This window comes from Lemur catta, chromosome 24 (assembly GCF_020740605.2).
Source record: "Lemur catta isolate mLemCat1 chromosome 24, mLemCat1.pri, whole genome shotgun sequence".
Lineage (NCBI taxonomy): Eukaryota > Metazoa > Chordata > Mammalia > Primates > Lemuridae > Lemur > Lemur catta.
The window spans coordinates 107,613-124,057 of NC_059151.1; the positions used below are offsets into that span (position 1 = coordinate 107,613).

Genomic DNA, 16,445 nt, shown 5'->3' on the forward strand with positions numbered 1-16,445 from the left:
AGTGCCTTTACTTTGTCCTTATGGAAATTACAAGTTCTTGGGCAGCAGACTCTGTTCTGAATCCCTGTGCCCTGGTGGCAGCGTCCTTCTTCACTGTCTCTCGCAGGAGGGAGAGAAGTGGGAGGACGGCCCTTGCAGGGTGTGTGAGTGCCGGGCCGCTCAGGTGACCTGCTACGAGCCTTCCTGCCCACCGTGTCCGGTGGCCACACTGGCCGTGGAGGTGAAGGGACGGTGCTGTCCTCACTGCACAGCAGGTAGGTCCGTGCCCCGTTTATTTCCACTGAGACAGTTTTACTGCCAAAAATTCAGGGGTCCTATTTCCCACCCCACCCCCCATCTTGCTGCTTTTTCTGTACTCACCCAGTGGGTTTGTTTCTTTCTTCCTGATTTTTCTTTTTATTATTATTTTTATTTATTTATTTATTTATTTATTTATTTTGAGACAGAGTCTCACTCTGTTGCCCAGGCTACAGTGCCATGGCATCAGCACAGCTCACAGCAACCTCAAACTCCTGACCTCTAGCGATCCTCCCTCCTCGGCCTCCCAGAGTGCTGGGATTACAGGCGTGAGCCACCACGCCCGGCCTCTTCCTGATTTTTCTAACAAATGATACTAATTAATCTTTGTCCATGTACTTGCCAAACTCAACTTATTATGAGTATGTGACCTTGGACAAGTTATTGACCCTATTTTCTTGTTGACAAAATATACCTTATCTGTCTTGCAAAATGATTGTGAAAATCAAATAATAGTAATGTTCGAAAACTTGTGAAGGCAAATCTGTCTTCCTCTGTTGAAAATACAAGAATAATTGCTCAAAGTTTGTTATGGATGTTCTTTTTTTTTTTTTTGCAAGGTGAACTGTTAAACAGATGGTTCCTTTTGGAGTTCTCAAATGGGTTTTTAAAAGTTTAAAGACTCATTAATTTCTTCCAAAAGAAAATTTTATCTACTTGTTCTGCAATTCTGCTTTCAAATCACCTGGGGTTGAATTAGTTCCAGTTAATAATTGTTGGCAAGCACTGGAGTTGCTCTGGTTGAGCAGTAATTTGCCTATAAGCTCAGTCTCTTGGAGAAATGACATTTTCTTCCATTCATATTTCATAATTAGCTGTTTTCACTCACGGGCCACCGTTTCTCATATTGGCAGTTGCTCTTGGTGCAGTCAACTTATTTTGGCCAATCGCAGTGTTTCCCTGAAGAGTTTATCAAGGGAAAAGCAAAGTGACTTTATGGTTTAATTGCGTTACCTTCACCAAAGTGGCTCTCTGGGCTTTCGAAAGCAAACATTTATGTTATTATTATGAACTATACATCAAAAATCAAGTCCTTGACAACTTTAGAACCTTTTGAAAAAAGTCCTTTGCTAACAATTACCACTAAGTTCAGTGATCCCCATTATTGGGAATGGGATTTGAAATTTTAGAGAAAAAGAAAACTGGCTGTACTTTCGTTGAGGTAAAAACAACTATTTTTAGACATTGTAGGTTTCATGTCTGAACTGCTTATGTATGTCACAACTTAGGAGGAACATCTCAGATATCATAAATTATTGAATCTGTTTAAATCATGTATTATGGAAGTTGTCATTCCTGTTTCTAGAGATATTTCAGCAGGGAGAAGCATTAAGAAACCTGCTTTTTTAGCATCTTCAATTTGGGGTTCCAGGCGACAGTGGTGGTATTTCAGACAAGGGAAGTATCCTTGAAATCTTGCGTTGAAATGCCTTTTTGCTATTTGGAGGCCTTCTTCACACCCAAGTCCCGCAGTTTTCTTCATGTTCTGTCTAACTTTATATGCCGTGTAGATGCTTTCTCTGAGGAATGTGAGAGAAATCGCACAGGGGCTTCACCGAGTTCTCCTCTCCTTTGTCCTTGCCTTCAGTTCGTTGCCACCCGGACTGCTTGACCTGCTCTCACGCTCCAGACCACTGTGACCTCTGCCGGGACCCCGCGAAGCTGCGGCAGAAGGGGCGGTGTGTGCACAGCTGTGGGCCGGGATTCTACCAGGCGGGCAGCCTGTGTTTAGGTACGGCCCTGAGCGGGCAGCCCTGGGGCGCTGTCGTGTGGGAGGTCGAGAAACTGCCTGAAGGTTGTGATTCTCACACTGAGACTCGTCGTCACAGAGCGGGTCGTGGATGCAGGAAACGCTCAACCTCTAAAGACCACGAGAAGGTGGTCGTGTCATCCGGAGGTTAGGTGGTCCCCTTGCCTGTAGGTCGTCCGACACTCTGCAGGTGCCTTCGTGCTCGGAGGGCGATGGGCGATGTGGAGACCAAACGGTTGCCAAGTGGTCACGGCCGGATTGTTTTCATTTCTGAAGACTTTCAAGGATGGTGATATCATCAGGATGCTTAGCATCGTATGAACACACGTAGTTAGTCCAGGGTAGAAATTTAGAATTGGCATAGACCTTCAAGATCACTTACTAGAACTTTCTAACTTTGCAAATGGGGAACCTGTGGGCCAGAGAAACTAACTGACTTGCTCAACATCACACAGATGGTTGGTAACAGAACGTAACTCCTGTGAGTTACCAGAGACTCCAGAATGAGTTCCTGAGCATGTCAGAATTCCTATACCTCTGAGAAGGTGACTTTACCTGGGAGAGTTTGGCTTGGTTAGGGTCAGGTCTTAGTCACTATTTCCTCATCTCTGGTTTGTGAGGTTAATTATCCATTAAGAGTATGTGGGTCACACCCTGGCTGTGAGTTCTTAGCCTCTCTGTGCCTCAGTGTTCTCACGTATGCAGTGAGGGTGACCCCAGTGCCATTTGCAGAGGGCTGTTGGAGGGTGAAGTGTGTCAATACACATCAGGAGCCTAGACTAGTCCCTAGGGTACGGTCAGGTTTCAGTAGGGGCTAGATGCTTTCATTATTTTCATAATTATTCACTTCTCCCTACTTTCTTGCCTGATTCACATCGTCTTAAACGTTTTTGAAGGTTATTTGTACCTACCATAGGGTGTAAAGAAAAGGGGGCCAGGGGTCTTCTTAACAAAAGGACACAGACTCCTGAGCCAAACTGCCCGGCTTCAGGTGCCAGCTTCGTGTGACCTTGGGCAGGTCACTTAACCTCCCTGAGCTTGCTCCTCGTCTGTAAAGTTGAGATTAGTAGTGACTGTAGGGCTGTCGTGAGGGTTGAATGCATCCTCTATGTGAAGCCTGCCATGAGCTGTGCTGTAGAAACCACGGCTCCCACAGGCATTTTCCTGCCTTTCCCACTGTGTGCGGGCCCAGAGCCCCGGATCGGGCTGTGTGAGCGTCACACGGGGTCGTGTCTCTGAACTAACCAGTGTGTCCCTTTTTCTGTCCCCATCCGTGCCGGGAGCCAGCCTGCCAGCCGCAGTGCGCCACCTGTGCCAGTGCGCTGGGGTGCTCGTCCTGCCGGCCTCCCCTGCTGTTGCAGCACGGCCAGTGTGTGCCCGCCTGCGGGGACGGCTTCTACCGCGACCGCCACACCTGCGCAGGTAACCACGGCGGGTGGGCTGCTCGGCCAGCTCCCCGGCCCCACCCACCTGCGACCTGGGCACCAGGAGCTGTGAGCAGCTTAAGTAAGAGGAGAGACTCTGAGCAGGACTCCTGGCAGCTGGGCTGGGGAGAGCCGTGGGCGAGAGCGGTGACACACGCCGCTTTTGTGACCTTATCAGGTTACTTTGGTATCTATATGCTCCAGTAGATTTATGTGCCCACCTTTATTTTATATTTTTAATTAAGATGTGGTTGAAATTCTTGATATCGTAATAGTCTCTGGAGGTGGGAGTGGCCATAATATAATTTGTTGTTTTTACTTGACGGTTTTTTTAATAATGAATATAATCATGAGTATAAAAAACTAACTGCATCCAGGATTTCTTAAGTGCAGAAATGGGAGAAAGAAGTGATGGAGAGACAGCAAAGACAAAGGGCAGAGATGCAAGTTTGTCTCGGGAGGACAGAGAATGAGATGTGCTGGGAACCAAGGCGGGGTGAGGGGGGGCAGGGACGTCTGAAGAGGCCGACAGGCAGGCAGGGTCTGATGTTGTGAGAGCCAGCGCAGGAGCAGCTGCTGTGCTCCTCCCTGCCAGGCCCTCAGTCAGAAAATCACTAGGAGGAAACATAGCTAAAGACAAGTGCACAGGTGTGCAGGCTGCAGGCCGAAGGCGTCTTAGGCCAGGTGCAGGTGCTAGTAGGGGCGGCTGCAGGCCGAAGGCGTCTCAGGCCAGGTGCAGGTGCTGGTAGGGGGGCTGCAGGCCAAATGCGTCTCAGGCCAGGTGCAGGTGCTGGTAGGGGGGCTGCAGGCGGAAGGCGTCTCAGGCCAGGTGCAGGTGCTGGTAGGGGCGGCTGCAGGCGGAAGGCGTCTCAGGCCAGGTGCAGGTGCTGATAGGGGCGGCTGCAGGCCGAAGGCGTCTCAGGCCAGGTGCAGGTGCTGGTAGGGGGGCTGCAGGCCGAAGGCGTCTCAGGCCAGGTGCAGGTGCTGGTAGGGGCGGCTGCAGGCCGAAGGCGTCTCAGGCCAGGTGCAGGTGCTGGTAGGGGCGGCTGCAGGCCGAAGGCGTCTCAGGCCAGGTGCAGGTGCTGGTAGGGGGGCTGCAGGCCGAAGGCGTCTCAGGCCAGGTGCAGGTGCTGGTAGGGGGGCTGCAGGCCGAAGGCGTCTCAGGCCAGGTGCAGGTGCTGGTAGGGGAGCTGCAGGCCAAACACGTCTCAGGCCAGGTGCAGGTGCTGGTAGGGGGGCTGCAGGCCAAAGGCGTCTCAGGCCAGGTGCAGGTGCTGGTAGGGGAGCTGCAGGCCGAAGGCGTCTCAGGCCAGGTGCAGGTGCTGATAGGGGTGGCTGCAGGCCGAAGGTGTCTCAGGCCAGGTGCAGGTGCTGGTAGGGGGGCTGCAGGCGGAAGGCGTCTCAGGCCAGGTGCAGGTGCTGGTAGGGGCGGCTGCAGGCCGAAGGCGTCTCAGGCCAGGTGCAGGTGCTGGTAGGGGCGGCTGCAGGCCGAAGGCGTCTCAGGCCAGGTGCAGGTGCTGGTAGGGGCGGCTGCAGGCCGAAGGCGTCTCAGGCCAGGTGCAGGTGCTGGTAGGGCGGCTGCAGGCCGAAGGCGTCTCAGGCCAGGTGCAGGTGTTGGTAGGGGGGCTGCAGGCCGAAGGCGTCTCAGGCCAGGTGCAGGTGCTGGTAGGGCGGCTGCAGGCCGAAGGCGTCTCAGGCCAGGTGCAGGTGCTGGTAGGGGCTGCTGCAGGCCGAAGGTGTCTCAGGCCAGGTGCAGGTGCTGGTAGGGGAGCTGTAGGCCAAACGCGTCTCAGGCCAGGTGCAGGTGCTGGTAGGGGGGCTGCAGGCGGAAGGCGTCTCAGGCCAGGTGCAGGTGCTGGTAGGGGCGGCTGCAGGCGGAAGGCGTCTCAGGCCAGGTGCAGGTGCTGATAGGGGCGGCTGCAGGCCGAAGGCGTCTCAGGCCAGGTGCAGGTGCTGGTAGGGGGGCTGCAGGCCGAAGGCGTCTCAGGCCAGGTGCAGGTGCTGGTAGGGGCGGCTGCAGGCCGAAGGCGTCTCAGGCCAGGTGCAGGTGCTGGTAGGGGCGGCTGCAGGCCGAAGGCGTCTCAGGCCAGGTGCAGGTGCTGGTAGGGGGGCTGCAGGCCGAAGGCGTCTCAGGCCAGGTGCAGGTGCTGTTAGGGGAGCTGCAAGCCAAACACGTCTCAGGCCAGGTGCAGGTGCTGGTAGGGGGGCTGCAGGCCGAAGGCGTCTCAGGCCAGGTGCAGGTGCTGGTAGGGGAGCTGCAGGCCGAAGGCGTCTCAGGCCAGGTGCAGGTGCTGATAGGGGCAGCTGCAGGCCGAAGGTGTCTCAGGCCAGGTGCAGGTGCTGGTAGGGGGGCTGCAGGCGGAAGGCGTCTCAGGCCAGGTGCAGGTGCTGGTAGGGGCGGCTGCAGGCCGAAGGCGTCTCAGGCCAGGTGCAGGTGCTGGTAGGGCGGCTGCAGGCCGAAGGCGTCTCAGGCCAGGTGCAGGTGCTGGTAGGGGGGCTGCAGGCCGAAGGCGTCTCAGGCCAGGTGCAGGTGCTGGTAGGGCGGCTGCAGGCCGAAGGCGTCTCAGGCCAGGTGCAGGTGCTGGTAGGGGGGCTGCAGGCCGAAGGCGTCTCAGGCCAGGTGCAGGTGCTGGTAGGGCGGCTGCAGGCCAAACACGTCTCAGGCCAGGTGCAGGTGCTGGTAGGGGCGGCTGCAGGCGGAAGGCGTCTCAGGCCAGGTGCAGGTGCTGGTAGGGCGGCTGCTGGCCGAACGCGTCTCAGGCCAGGTGCAGGTGCTGGTAGGGCGGCTGCTGGCCGTGGCCAAGCGGAGCCCACAGGCTGGGGAGACCACCTGGAGCAGAAGCACTGGCCTTGCCTATGCCTCATACAGAGGGACGGGGAGAGAAGGCCTGTCCTGTGACCAGCCACGTGAGAGAGTACGGGAGGGGAATAACTTCAGAGTTGGCTTGGAGGCTCTTTTCCGAGGGTCTGTCCTCAGAGTGAAGGGCTGCACAAGGTGACCAGCATTTGGTGACCAGGTGCATGACGAGTGAACGAATGAACTGCTGCCCTTGCTGGCCCTTGAAAGACCAGAGTTTCCCTAGACGTCTTGGCCATAAAGAGAAAAGAATCCTTAGTGTTTGCACCTGTCCTGTTGACCTGTTATTTTGAAAGCGGGCACGTACAGATGCCTTAGTAAGAGTCTAATGGTCGGGCAATTTAGGTAAACTGCCGAGATTTCAGTTTGATGAAATTGTCAAATATGTTCTTTGCTCTCCTCTTCTATCCCATCAACCAGCCCTCCTGCCAGCACTCCTGTGTCAGATTTGCCTCTAAAAGGGAATTAATCCCCCCAGATTTTACTTCTGCCTTTATGCTACCTCAACCCCTGCCATACGCACACCCCACGTAATATTTACTTTTTGGGGGGGTGCCACTTTTTCCCCCCATGCCCATAGTTTTAATTGGTGAGGCTAATGCTGTTTTAGGGTGTTTTGAAGTGGGTCGCGTTTCATTTGGTCACGGGTTTACGTAGCTGACTGCTTTGCATTCCATCCACACAGCCACACACAAATGCCTCCACTAGAAAGTTACTGGGAAATTTGTTCATGCTCCCTCCGGGGAATTAAGCCAATTTGCTTTAGTTCAGGCTGGTTGCATTTTTATGCATAAAATAAGGAGAAAAAACAGAGCAAGAGGAGAGAGAGAGAGTGATCTTAAAAATTAAAGCTAAATTTGTAATCAATTTCCATCTACCGTCTTGGCACTGAGACCATCTTTCCCAATAAGCTTCCTCAGCATTGGAAGTTTTTCCAATATTCATGCTTGCACCATTTTTGGCGACTTTTCACCACCGACCTTGGAAGTGAGTCAGCCAACCGGTGCTCTTCCAGCGCGTGCTAAATAACCTTTTCCAAAGAAGCCAGCCACGTCAGGGTGACAGCAGTTTTCTGGATCCATGTCTCTTGGCAGGGTCATTTATGTTATGACTGGGATAATTTGGCACTTCATTGACCCATCAAAACCAAAAGGAAGTGAGCACGGTTCTGAGGAAACTAATTACCAGAAATCACCTGATTAATATTCATGCCCACTGTGTTGAATATAGGGCAGAGTGAAAAAGACAGTAGCACATAAACACGGCTCTTCCACACAGAGCACAAGATTAGGTTAAAATGAGCAGCTCATAAGATTGTAGGTTTTGAACAGAGAAAGTTAGCCCTTTTTTATACGTATATCAGTGTTTGGTTTGTCGACTTAAAACTTACATCATTGGCAAAGGCCCGAGGATGGAGCCGTGTGCCCCTCGTGGCCGACTGCCTTTATTCTCCAGGTGCAGAAGTGAGAGAAGGGAGGGCGGCCCGGTGGTTCAGAGCTCGGGCCCTGGGGCCAAACCACCTGGATTCTAGTCTGGACTCTGTCACTTACACAGTCCTTCACCCCAGGCTTCAGGGGCCTTGTGGGTGCAAGCAGGGACATGGCGTTTGCCATGTGGCCGTGAACTCACAGACCTGGTTCAGGAGACGGTGCCTGGTGCTCGGCAGGCCGTCGTGTGTCAGGAGACTCGGGTTTCTGCTTCCCGCCACCCATATTCCCGGTCCCCTTTCTTTCATCCCCCTCATTCTCTGCTGGCCACTGTTTTGGGTCCTGAGGATGTGGAGACAAATAACATTCAATCTTTGCAGTCAGGGCAGGTTCGCTGTTGCTTACAGAGATGGGAAGCAGAAACAACAACAGCAAAACAAAGAAACCCACGAACACACAAAAGCTTGGCAGTTTATTCTTTGTCTGACTGTTGTGTGGTCTTAGGTTTTGTAACTTAAAAAATCAAGCAGTTGAACATTTTATAGGATTACAAGGGATGGGATTATTTTTAATCTCACCTGTACCACTTACAGCAACAGGGCTTTGGGCAGGTCATTTAACCTCTTTCAGCCTCAGTTTCTTCAACTATAAAATGGGAACAATATTATCTACTTTAAACCATTATTATGAGGGTTAGACAAGATGTTTGAAAAGTGTGAATATGTTGTGTCTGACCCATAATACATGTGGGCAATAAAAGACAGGTATTGACGTTTTTGAAACCATTTCCTTTACTTTTCACCCTGTGGAGATGAAAATCAAATAGCTCGTGTTAAGAAACAAGAAGTTTTTTGCCATTAATTTCAGATTTAAAATAAACCCTATTAAGTGAAGTATCCCCAAAATGGAAAAATAAGCGCCGCATGTACTCACCAGCAAACTGGTTTCCCTGATCATCACCTACGGGCACATTTGGGAATAACACCATTGGGTGTCGGGCAGAGGTGGGGGTGGGGGAGGGGATGGGTGCATACCTACATGATGAGTGTGACGCGCACTGTCTGGGGAATGGACACGCTTGAAGCTCTGACTGGGGGGGTGGGGGGGCATGGGCAATATATATAACCTGAACTTTTGTACCCCCATAATGAGCTGAAATATTAAAAAAAAAAAACCTCCTTTTATAGAGAACAGTTTACAATATTCACAACAAATTAAAATCCTTTTGTTTTCTTTAAATACTCAGATTCAATGAGGAGAATCTGTAATTGTTTCTTAGCTAATACTGTGATATATGTAGAGGAAAAGCAGATGATAAGACTAAGCCTATAAAATATACATGTAGGATGTAGAATGCTGACATAGTTGAGATTTAAAAGCTGTGGTCTGAGCAGAGAAGCTTGTGAAGTTAATTATTTTCCGGAACTGTGGTTGACCGGAGCAGCCGGTCGGCTGCGGAAATGAAGCCCCAACCCCGGGGAGCCGGGTCCAAAGCTGTGAAGGGGCAGCGGATGGGGCTCGATGACGCTCGGTTCCAGCTTGTGACTTACCCCGGCCACCTGTGCCCCGGGTGGCCCTCAGGGCATTGGCATTAGTGAAACCACCGTTCTGAAATCCAGGAACCTCCCTGCTCTGTCAGACGGTCTCTATCGAGGTGCTGTCACTCCCACGGCTCAGGCCACACCCCAGAACTGGAGGGTCGATCCCAGTTTCGTTGCCGGATCACATTCTCGGTGTGGGGCCTCAGCGCATCCTACCACACTGTCTTCACCCCTTCTGTCCTGCTCGTTCGGCCCTGTGTGCTGTGCAGATGCTCTTTGGCATAACTTTGTAGCAGTTCTGGTCTCTTGCTAAATTGCTGTCTTGTAAGGGGATGTATCGCTTCAAGTGACAGTCCTGTGTCCGCCACTCTGTTCACGCAGGAAACATTTGTTGAGCTTCTTCTGTGTGCCTGGACCTGTCCCAGCACTAGGGACACAGTGAGCCAGACGACAGCTGCCCTGTGGTTACGGAATGTGCTCTCTCGATGGGAGCAGAGCGCCCCTAGCAAGTACACGAGACAGTTTCAGACAGACAGTTACCAGTATGAGAAATTATTACTGTCGGTGCCACAAAGACAGTTGCACAAGGGAGCGTGATGGAAGGGGACTAGTCATTGAGGCAGGGACGTGTCTGATGCTTCTGAATTCCGCGCAGTGCTGAGCACGTGTGTGGCCTTCTGGAATAACTTTGGGTTGAAGACGGGGTGACCATGCAGTGCGGGGAGAAGGAGGGGCAGGACGGTGAGGGCACACCTGACCCTGGCATGCAGTGCCCTGTCTTCCGTTGGGCCTCAGTGTTGACTCCTTGTCAGCCATTCCTTGAGGTGTGGCCTCCAGAAAATCAGACTCTTTCTCCACCCCTCCTTTTCTTCTCTTTATTTTCCCGTGTTTAACGTAGTTGGTGTCTTATCAGTGTTGCAAGGGGACTAATAAAATAAACTGTCTTTGGGTCTCAGGTGGTGTCTGTGGAGTATTTTAAGCCGCTCAGGAGGGAGGACGACAGGGTCGCTTTCCTCGAATGCCGGCTTCTTGAGCAAACTGGGCCTGGGGAGGGAGGTCACGGTGGGATTCCAGGCCCCCTCCGTCTTTGGGTATTCACGGACAGGACAAATGTGGAGAAGGAAAAGCGGTTGGTGGTGTTTTTTCTGGGACCTTTGCTTTTGCAGGAGTCGGGCTGTGCTTGGCATTTGTCTTGCTGCTTCTGGACCCCTGCTGTGTGTGCCCAAAAGACAAACGACAGAAGTGTCGCACATCGGCAGAGAAAGCCCGCCACAAACGCAAGGGAGTTTATCTTACAGACAGATCTCATTCTTCCTGACAAATCTGAACCCCCAAATATTTCAGTTATGGATTGCAAACCAGTGACAGGTCTCCTGGCTTTCTGCCCAGTTTCCAGGGTTCCCGGTTATTTTAGCCGGACTGTTTGGGCTGCATTCTTCCTGTCCCTCCCCGTTCCCCCGCCCAGCACTGTCCCTAGGCTGCCCCCACCCCCGTCCACGCTGCCCCCCCCAGCACTGTCCCTGGGCTGCCCCCACCCCTGCCCATGCTGCCCCCCCCGCCCATGCTGCCCCCCCCAGCACTGTCCGTGGGCTGCCCCCACCCCCACCCACGCTGCCCCCCCCAGCACTGTCCCTGGGCTGCCCCCACCCCCGTCCACGCTGCCTCCCCTCAGCACTGTCCCTGGGCTGCCTCCCCCAGCACTGTCCCTGGGCTGCCCCCACCCCCGTCCACGCTGCCCCCCCCAGCACTGTCCCTAGGCTGCCCCCACCCCCACCCACGCTGCCCCCCCAGCACTGTCTCTGGGCTGCCCCCACCCCCGTCCATGCTGCCCCCCCCAGCACTGTCCCTGGGCTGCCCCCACCCCCCGTCCACGCTGCCCCCCCTCAGCACTGTCCCTGGGCTGCCCCCACCCCCGTCCACACCGCCCCCCCCCAGCACTGTCCCTGGGTTGCCCCCACCCCCGTCCACACCGCCCCCCCCCACCCCCGTCCACGCTGCCCCCCCAGCACTGTCCCTGGGCTGCCCCCACCCCCGTCCACGGCGCCCACGGAGCAGACAGCACCTGCTCTCGCCGCTGAGATCTGTCCGGCCAGCGGGTGCAGCTGGCGAGTCTGAGAATCCTCCTCAGCAGAAGCTCTGTTTTGGTTGCAGGTCCCTCCTCTGGCTCTTCGCTTTCTGTGGGCAAGTAGACATCAGGCGAGACATCAGTAGCTGCACTGAGGCTGGGGGTGCGGGTGGGGAGGGAACCAGGGAGGCCCAGCAGCTGCGAGTTTGCAGTGGTCACAGTGGACGAGTGGAGGCGGAGAAGCCACGTGGCCGTGGCCGCTACGTGTGAGAACCCTTGGGATGAACCTGTCTTGGGGTGTGGAGTCAGCAGTAGAGGGAGGGGCAGGAGTTGGAGGGGACAACTGTGCAGATGTTCCTGGTAGAGCCGAATGCCGCCTTCATCCTCCGGCGTTTGACCCAGGGAGAACCCAGCCTGCTTGTGAAATCTCCATCCACGTGGACCTTCCAAAGCCGGCGTTGGCCGGGAAGTCCTTCCTTTGGTTCAAGTTCTGCGTCACTGAAGACCCTGCTAAAAATGCAAATACGTTACCCAGGAAGGGTAAATCGTTCACCTGGATCTCAGACGTGGTTAATAGATCAACAAGATATTTGCTCAGCGTGCGCCTTAGGGAAAAGGGCTCCAGGCTTCCTCTCCCCTCCTTTAGTGCTTTCCCCCCAAGTCCCAAATGAATTCACACTGACTCCAAAAAGTAATTTGATAGAGTCAGTAACATGCAAGGTACAATCAGCTAAATCTCTAACTCAACCCCCCCAAATCATTGCTGTTAGTGTTTGGTGTGTGTCTTGCTCAGGTACGAATGTGTCTGTGTGTGTGTCTGTGTACACACATGTTTATTGTTCAAAACTACAGCTGAACTCTATTTATTGCCTGCTTTCCCACGTTATTTTCCTTAAACATCTTTTTAAAGCTGTTGCATGACTTTCCCACTCTGGCCACGCAGTCATTCATTTAGCCAATCCTCTGTTGTTTTCATATTTGTTCCTAATTTTTCTGTTATCATAAATACGATGTAAACATTTTTCGTAGAAATTGTGGTAGTTTTGATTAGAGTAAATTCTTAGACATGTGACCGCTGGGTCCAAGGATACGTGGGTACATTTTGAAGTTTTATGACACATAATAACACATCGTCCTCTTTTTTAAAAGTTGCATTAATTTGTTCTCCTGCCAGAAACACAGGAGAGTGCTACGTGCCAGCGCCCTTGTCAACGCCAGCGATGATGATGATTCTTAAATTTGTCAGTTTGATTGATGTAAAAGAGAATCTTGTTTAACTTTTTTTTCTTATTTTTGGGATTCCCAGGAAGCATGTTGAGTTAACCATTGTTGTCAGTTGGTGGCCTGTTTTCAGCCCTGGCCTGCGCGGGGCCGGGCTCTTCTCCTGCTGCTGTCTGTCTGTCCAGATGCCTGTCTGCTCATCTTGTCCCCAAAGCCTGTTCCCACTCCCCTTCCTCCCAGCTCTGCACTCCGGGAACTATTCTACTGTGGTTTAACACGTGTCTTTTGTTACATGTGTGGTCTTACTGTGTTGCATGCATGCATTTTAAATGTTCATAAATATTACTGGGTAGATGTTTCCTTCTTCCCTGACTTTCTCCCTCACCGAGCACCATCTCTAAATGCACACGTGTTGCCGTGTGTGTGTCTAATCCGCTGTGTCTAGTTGTTGCACTCCTGCCTCGTTTGCGTGTCTCTGGCTTTTCATGAGGCTTAAGATTTTTTTCACGTCTTTGTGTTCTGTCAGTTATGAACTTCGGCAAGTGCTTACGGGTTTGCAGAACATCTGGAGACTGGACATTCCCGTTTCAGGGTGGGAAGCTTCTGTCGGCAGAGGGCGGCGGGTGAGGGCAGAGGCCCAGCCTGCGAAGGGACAGGAGAAAACTGGAGTAAAAGGACCAGAAATGGAGATGGTGCAGATCTTGGAGCTTCTTTCAAGCTTCCCTAGCGTTTGAGCTTCGTAGGCAGCCAGCCGTGGCCTCCTGTGGGCTGTGATCGGGGTGGGGCGTGGTCTTCCGCCCTCTGAGGCTCCCCAGGCTATTTTCAGTCACTTCCTAAAGGGCTTTTGTTGTGGTTTTGCGGAGGTTGTGAGGAAAGAGCTGAGTGTGAGGCGTCTGGGAAAGCCGGAGCCCTGTGTGTAGCTGCTGGCTTCGTCCCTGCCGGCTGTTTCCTCCCTCCCCCCCTTTCCGAGTGAGCCTCCCTTTGCTCTGGTCTTCTCCGTCCTTTCCTCTCCTGCTGCACTCAGTTTATTCCTCTAAACGACTTTGCTCTCCATGCCAGCGAGACGAGCTCTGCAGAGCCACCCGCACCACCCACGCTCACACGCGGCGTGCTCTGCTTTTCCAACCTGCCGTCTGCCGTGGCCTCGTGCAGCAGCCGCAGCAAATGTGATTATTCCCACTGCACAGATTAGGAAACCGAGAAATAGCAAAGTTGAGTTCCAGATAGAAAAGTTTTTCATCCAACAAAAGCTTCTTATCGAAAATTTACCCACTGTCTTCCGATAGTACTTTAAAACTCGGCGAGTCCTCCCCAGCCATTGGTGAGATAAGAAAGCTGGCAGCTGCCACAAAATGGGTCAGAGACACAATGAAGGAATTTGAGATTTGCACGTCGGACACCTGCCTGGGCCTGGAGTTTGGGCTGTTTCTGTGTAGCTGTGAGTGGAGACATCTTGGCAGTTTGGAAACGTGAGCTGCAGCCTCACAGGGAGCAGAAGAGGCCCTGCGGGTCAGTGTGCTGATGCCCAGAACCTGCTCCAGGGGCCCGTGGGGAAGGCAGGTCACCCAGGTCCCTTCCCTTTCCTGAAGGCTCAGCCCACGGGCGTCCGTGTCCCTTGCCTGCGGTCTGGGGAGGCTCAGGGGAAGATAAATTGCCTGCAGAAAGTACTTTGAACACGTCTCTGGAAATTGGCTGCATTTTGTTCTTCGAGAAGCACAAGTTAAAAAAATTTTGAAGCAATCTTCTATTTCAGAATTATCAAGGACAAAAAGAAGTTTCTTACTTTCAGTCGACTTTCAATATCGAGTTGCCAAAAGAAAAGTAATTTATTCCTTTTCATCTTTGGAATGGATTGCTTGACAAGCCAACACGTGTCTTGTCATGCTCCAGAGACGTCAGGGACCTTCCCGGGTAAGTCTGCTGCATGGGGGATGAGACGGTGGCTTTTCCTGGTCACCTTCTTTGTAAACGTGTTGCCACAGTGTTCACAGTGTGTGATTCAAGCCCTGAGCAACCTGACATGTTACCACCGAGAGAAATCGTGGCGAAAAGTCAGAGGGGCCTCTTGTTTTTCATAATAACCCAAATGTCATACAAACTACGTGCAAAATAAGCCTGCAAGAAGAAATAATCTGCAGCCGCCTATGTTCAGGGTTGGAAATTAGAAACCAATTGCACAGCACAGTGGGGTTTTTGCTAAATCAGTGGGTTGTGGCTGCTCTTGCCGCAGGGGAGAAAATAGGGACCTGTGTGAGATGACTGATATGTTAATTTGTTCCACTGTAGTAATCATTTCACTGTCTATCTGTGTATCTCCTGACATCACTGTATTCCTTAAATACACACATAAAACTTATTTACAGAAAACAGTGAGAGTATGTCATTGTAAAGATTGACAGCTCAGCGTAGTCCCATGTCGAAATGAAAATTCCTTCCGCTGTTGTGCCTGCCATGGAATGTGTGTTTTGTCCAGTGTGGAAAAAAGAGAAGGATGAGTAGGACCAGCACTGCATCTGGTACTCTGTGTAGATGCAGCACTGCATCTGGTACTCTGTGTAGGTGCAGCACTGCATCTGGTACTCTGTGTAGGTGCAGCACTGCATCTGGTGCTCTGTGTAGATGCAGCACTGCATCTGGTGCTCTGTGTAGATGCAGCACTGCATCTGGTACTCTGTGTAGATGCAACATTGCATCTGGTACTCTGTAGATACAGCATTGCATCTGGTGCTCTGTGTAGGTGCAGCACTGCATCTGGTGCTCTGTGTAGATGCAGCACTGCATCTGGTGCTCTGTGTAGATGCAGCACTGCATCTGGTGCTCTGTGTAGATGCAGCACTGCATCTGGTGCTCTGTGTAGATGCAGCACTGCATCTGGTGCTCTGTGTAGGTGCAGCACTGCATCTGGTGCTCTGTGTAGGTGCAGCACTGCATCTGGTGCTCTGTGTAGGTGCAGCACTGCATCTGGTGCTCTGTGTAGGTGCAGCACTGCATCTGGTGCTCTGTGTAGGTGCAGCACTGCATCTGGTGCTCTGTGTAGGTGCAGCACTGCATCTGGTGCTCTGTGTAGGTGCAGCACTGCATCTGGTGCTCTGTGTAGGTGCAGCACTGCATCTGGTACTCTGTAGATGCAGCACTGCATCTGGTACTCTGTGTAGATGCAGCAGTACATCTGGTACTCTGTGTAGGTGCAGCATTGCATCTGGTACTCTGTGTAGATGCAGCACTGCATCTGGTACTCTGTGTAGACGCAGCACTGCATCTAGTACTCTGTGTAGACGCAGCACTGCATTTGGTACTCTGTAGATGCAGCATTGGTACTTATCATAGGCAGATCTGGATTTCAGTGTTTATTGAATAAATATTACAGCCCCAAGTTTATCTTAAGTTGTCATATCTATGACCTCGTGTTTGGCCGTTTCCATGTAGAAGGTAACAGGACGGATTCTCCATAACCAATTTTTAAAAAATCTGTTGTGCATTGATTTAACATATATTTCATGAGCATTGACTATACACCGGGCATCAATCTGGATGTCGGAGATTTAAGGTGACTGAAACATGGTCCCCATTTGGGAGGATGTTACCTTCCACTGAAGGGGATCGATTTGTAGCTGAGTAATTGGTGCAGGGGGATAAATACCACAAGAGAGGCACGAAGTGCTGCAGGAACGCAGAGAAAGGAGTAACTGACTTTGGACAAGTTCAGCAAAGCATCGCAGCAGGAGTGGCAACCTAGGACTTATCAATACAGACATGAAGTGAAATACAAACAGGATTACGGGGGTTAAGGAGGCACCAGAGCCCCTGCTGGCTGGGTGGATCCCGCGTGGGACACCCAGAACCCAGGGCAGGCGTGTGGCGTG

At 52.3% G+C, this 16,445-nt stretch overlaps 1 protein-coding gene across 2 annotated transcripts in view; it reads left to right on the top strand.

Annotated features, from left to right (window-relative positions):
* The window catches only part of FRAS1 (Fraser extracellular matrix complex subunit 1), a 244,094-nt gene that overhangs the window by 100,794 nt on the left and 126,855 nt on the right, over window positions 1-16,445 (top strand). For both annotated transcript variants that reach the window (XM_045536898.1, XM_045536896.1), the window contains exons 12-14: window positions 107-254; window positions 1,886-2,029; window positions 3,335-3,469. In XM_045536898.1, the coding sequence (XP_045392854.1) occupies window positions 107-254; window positions 1,886-2,029; window positions 3,335-3,469 (427 nt within the window). The remainder of the gene's footprint in view (window positions 1-106; window positions 255-1,885; window positions 2,030-3,334; window positions 3,470-16,445) is intronic.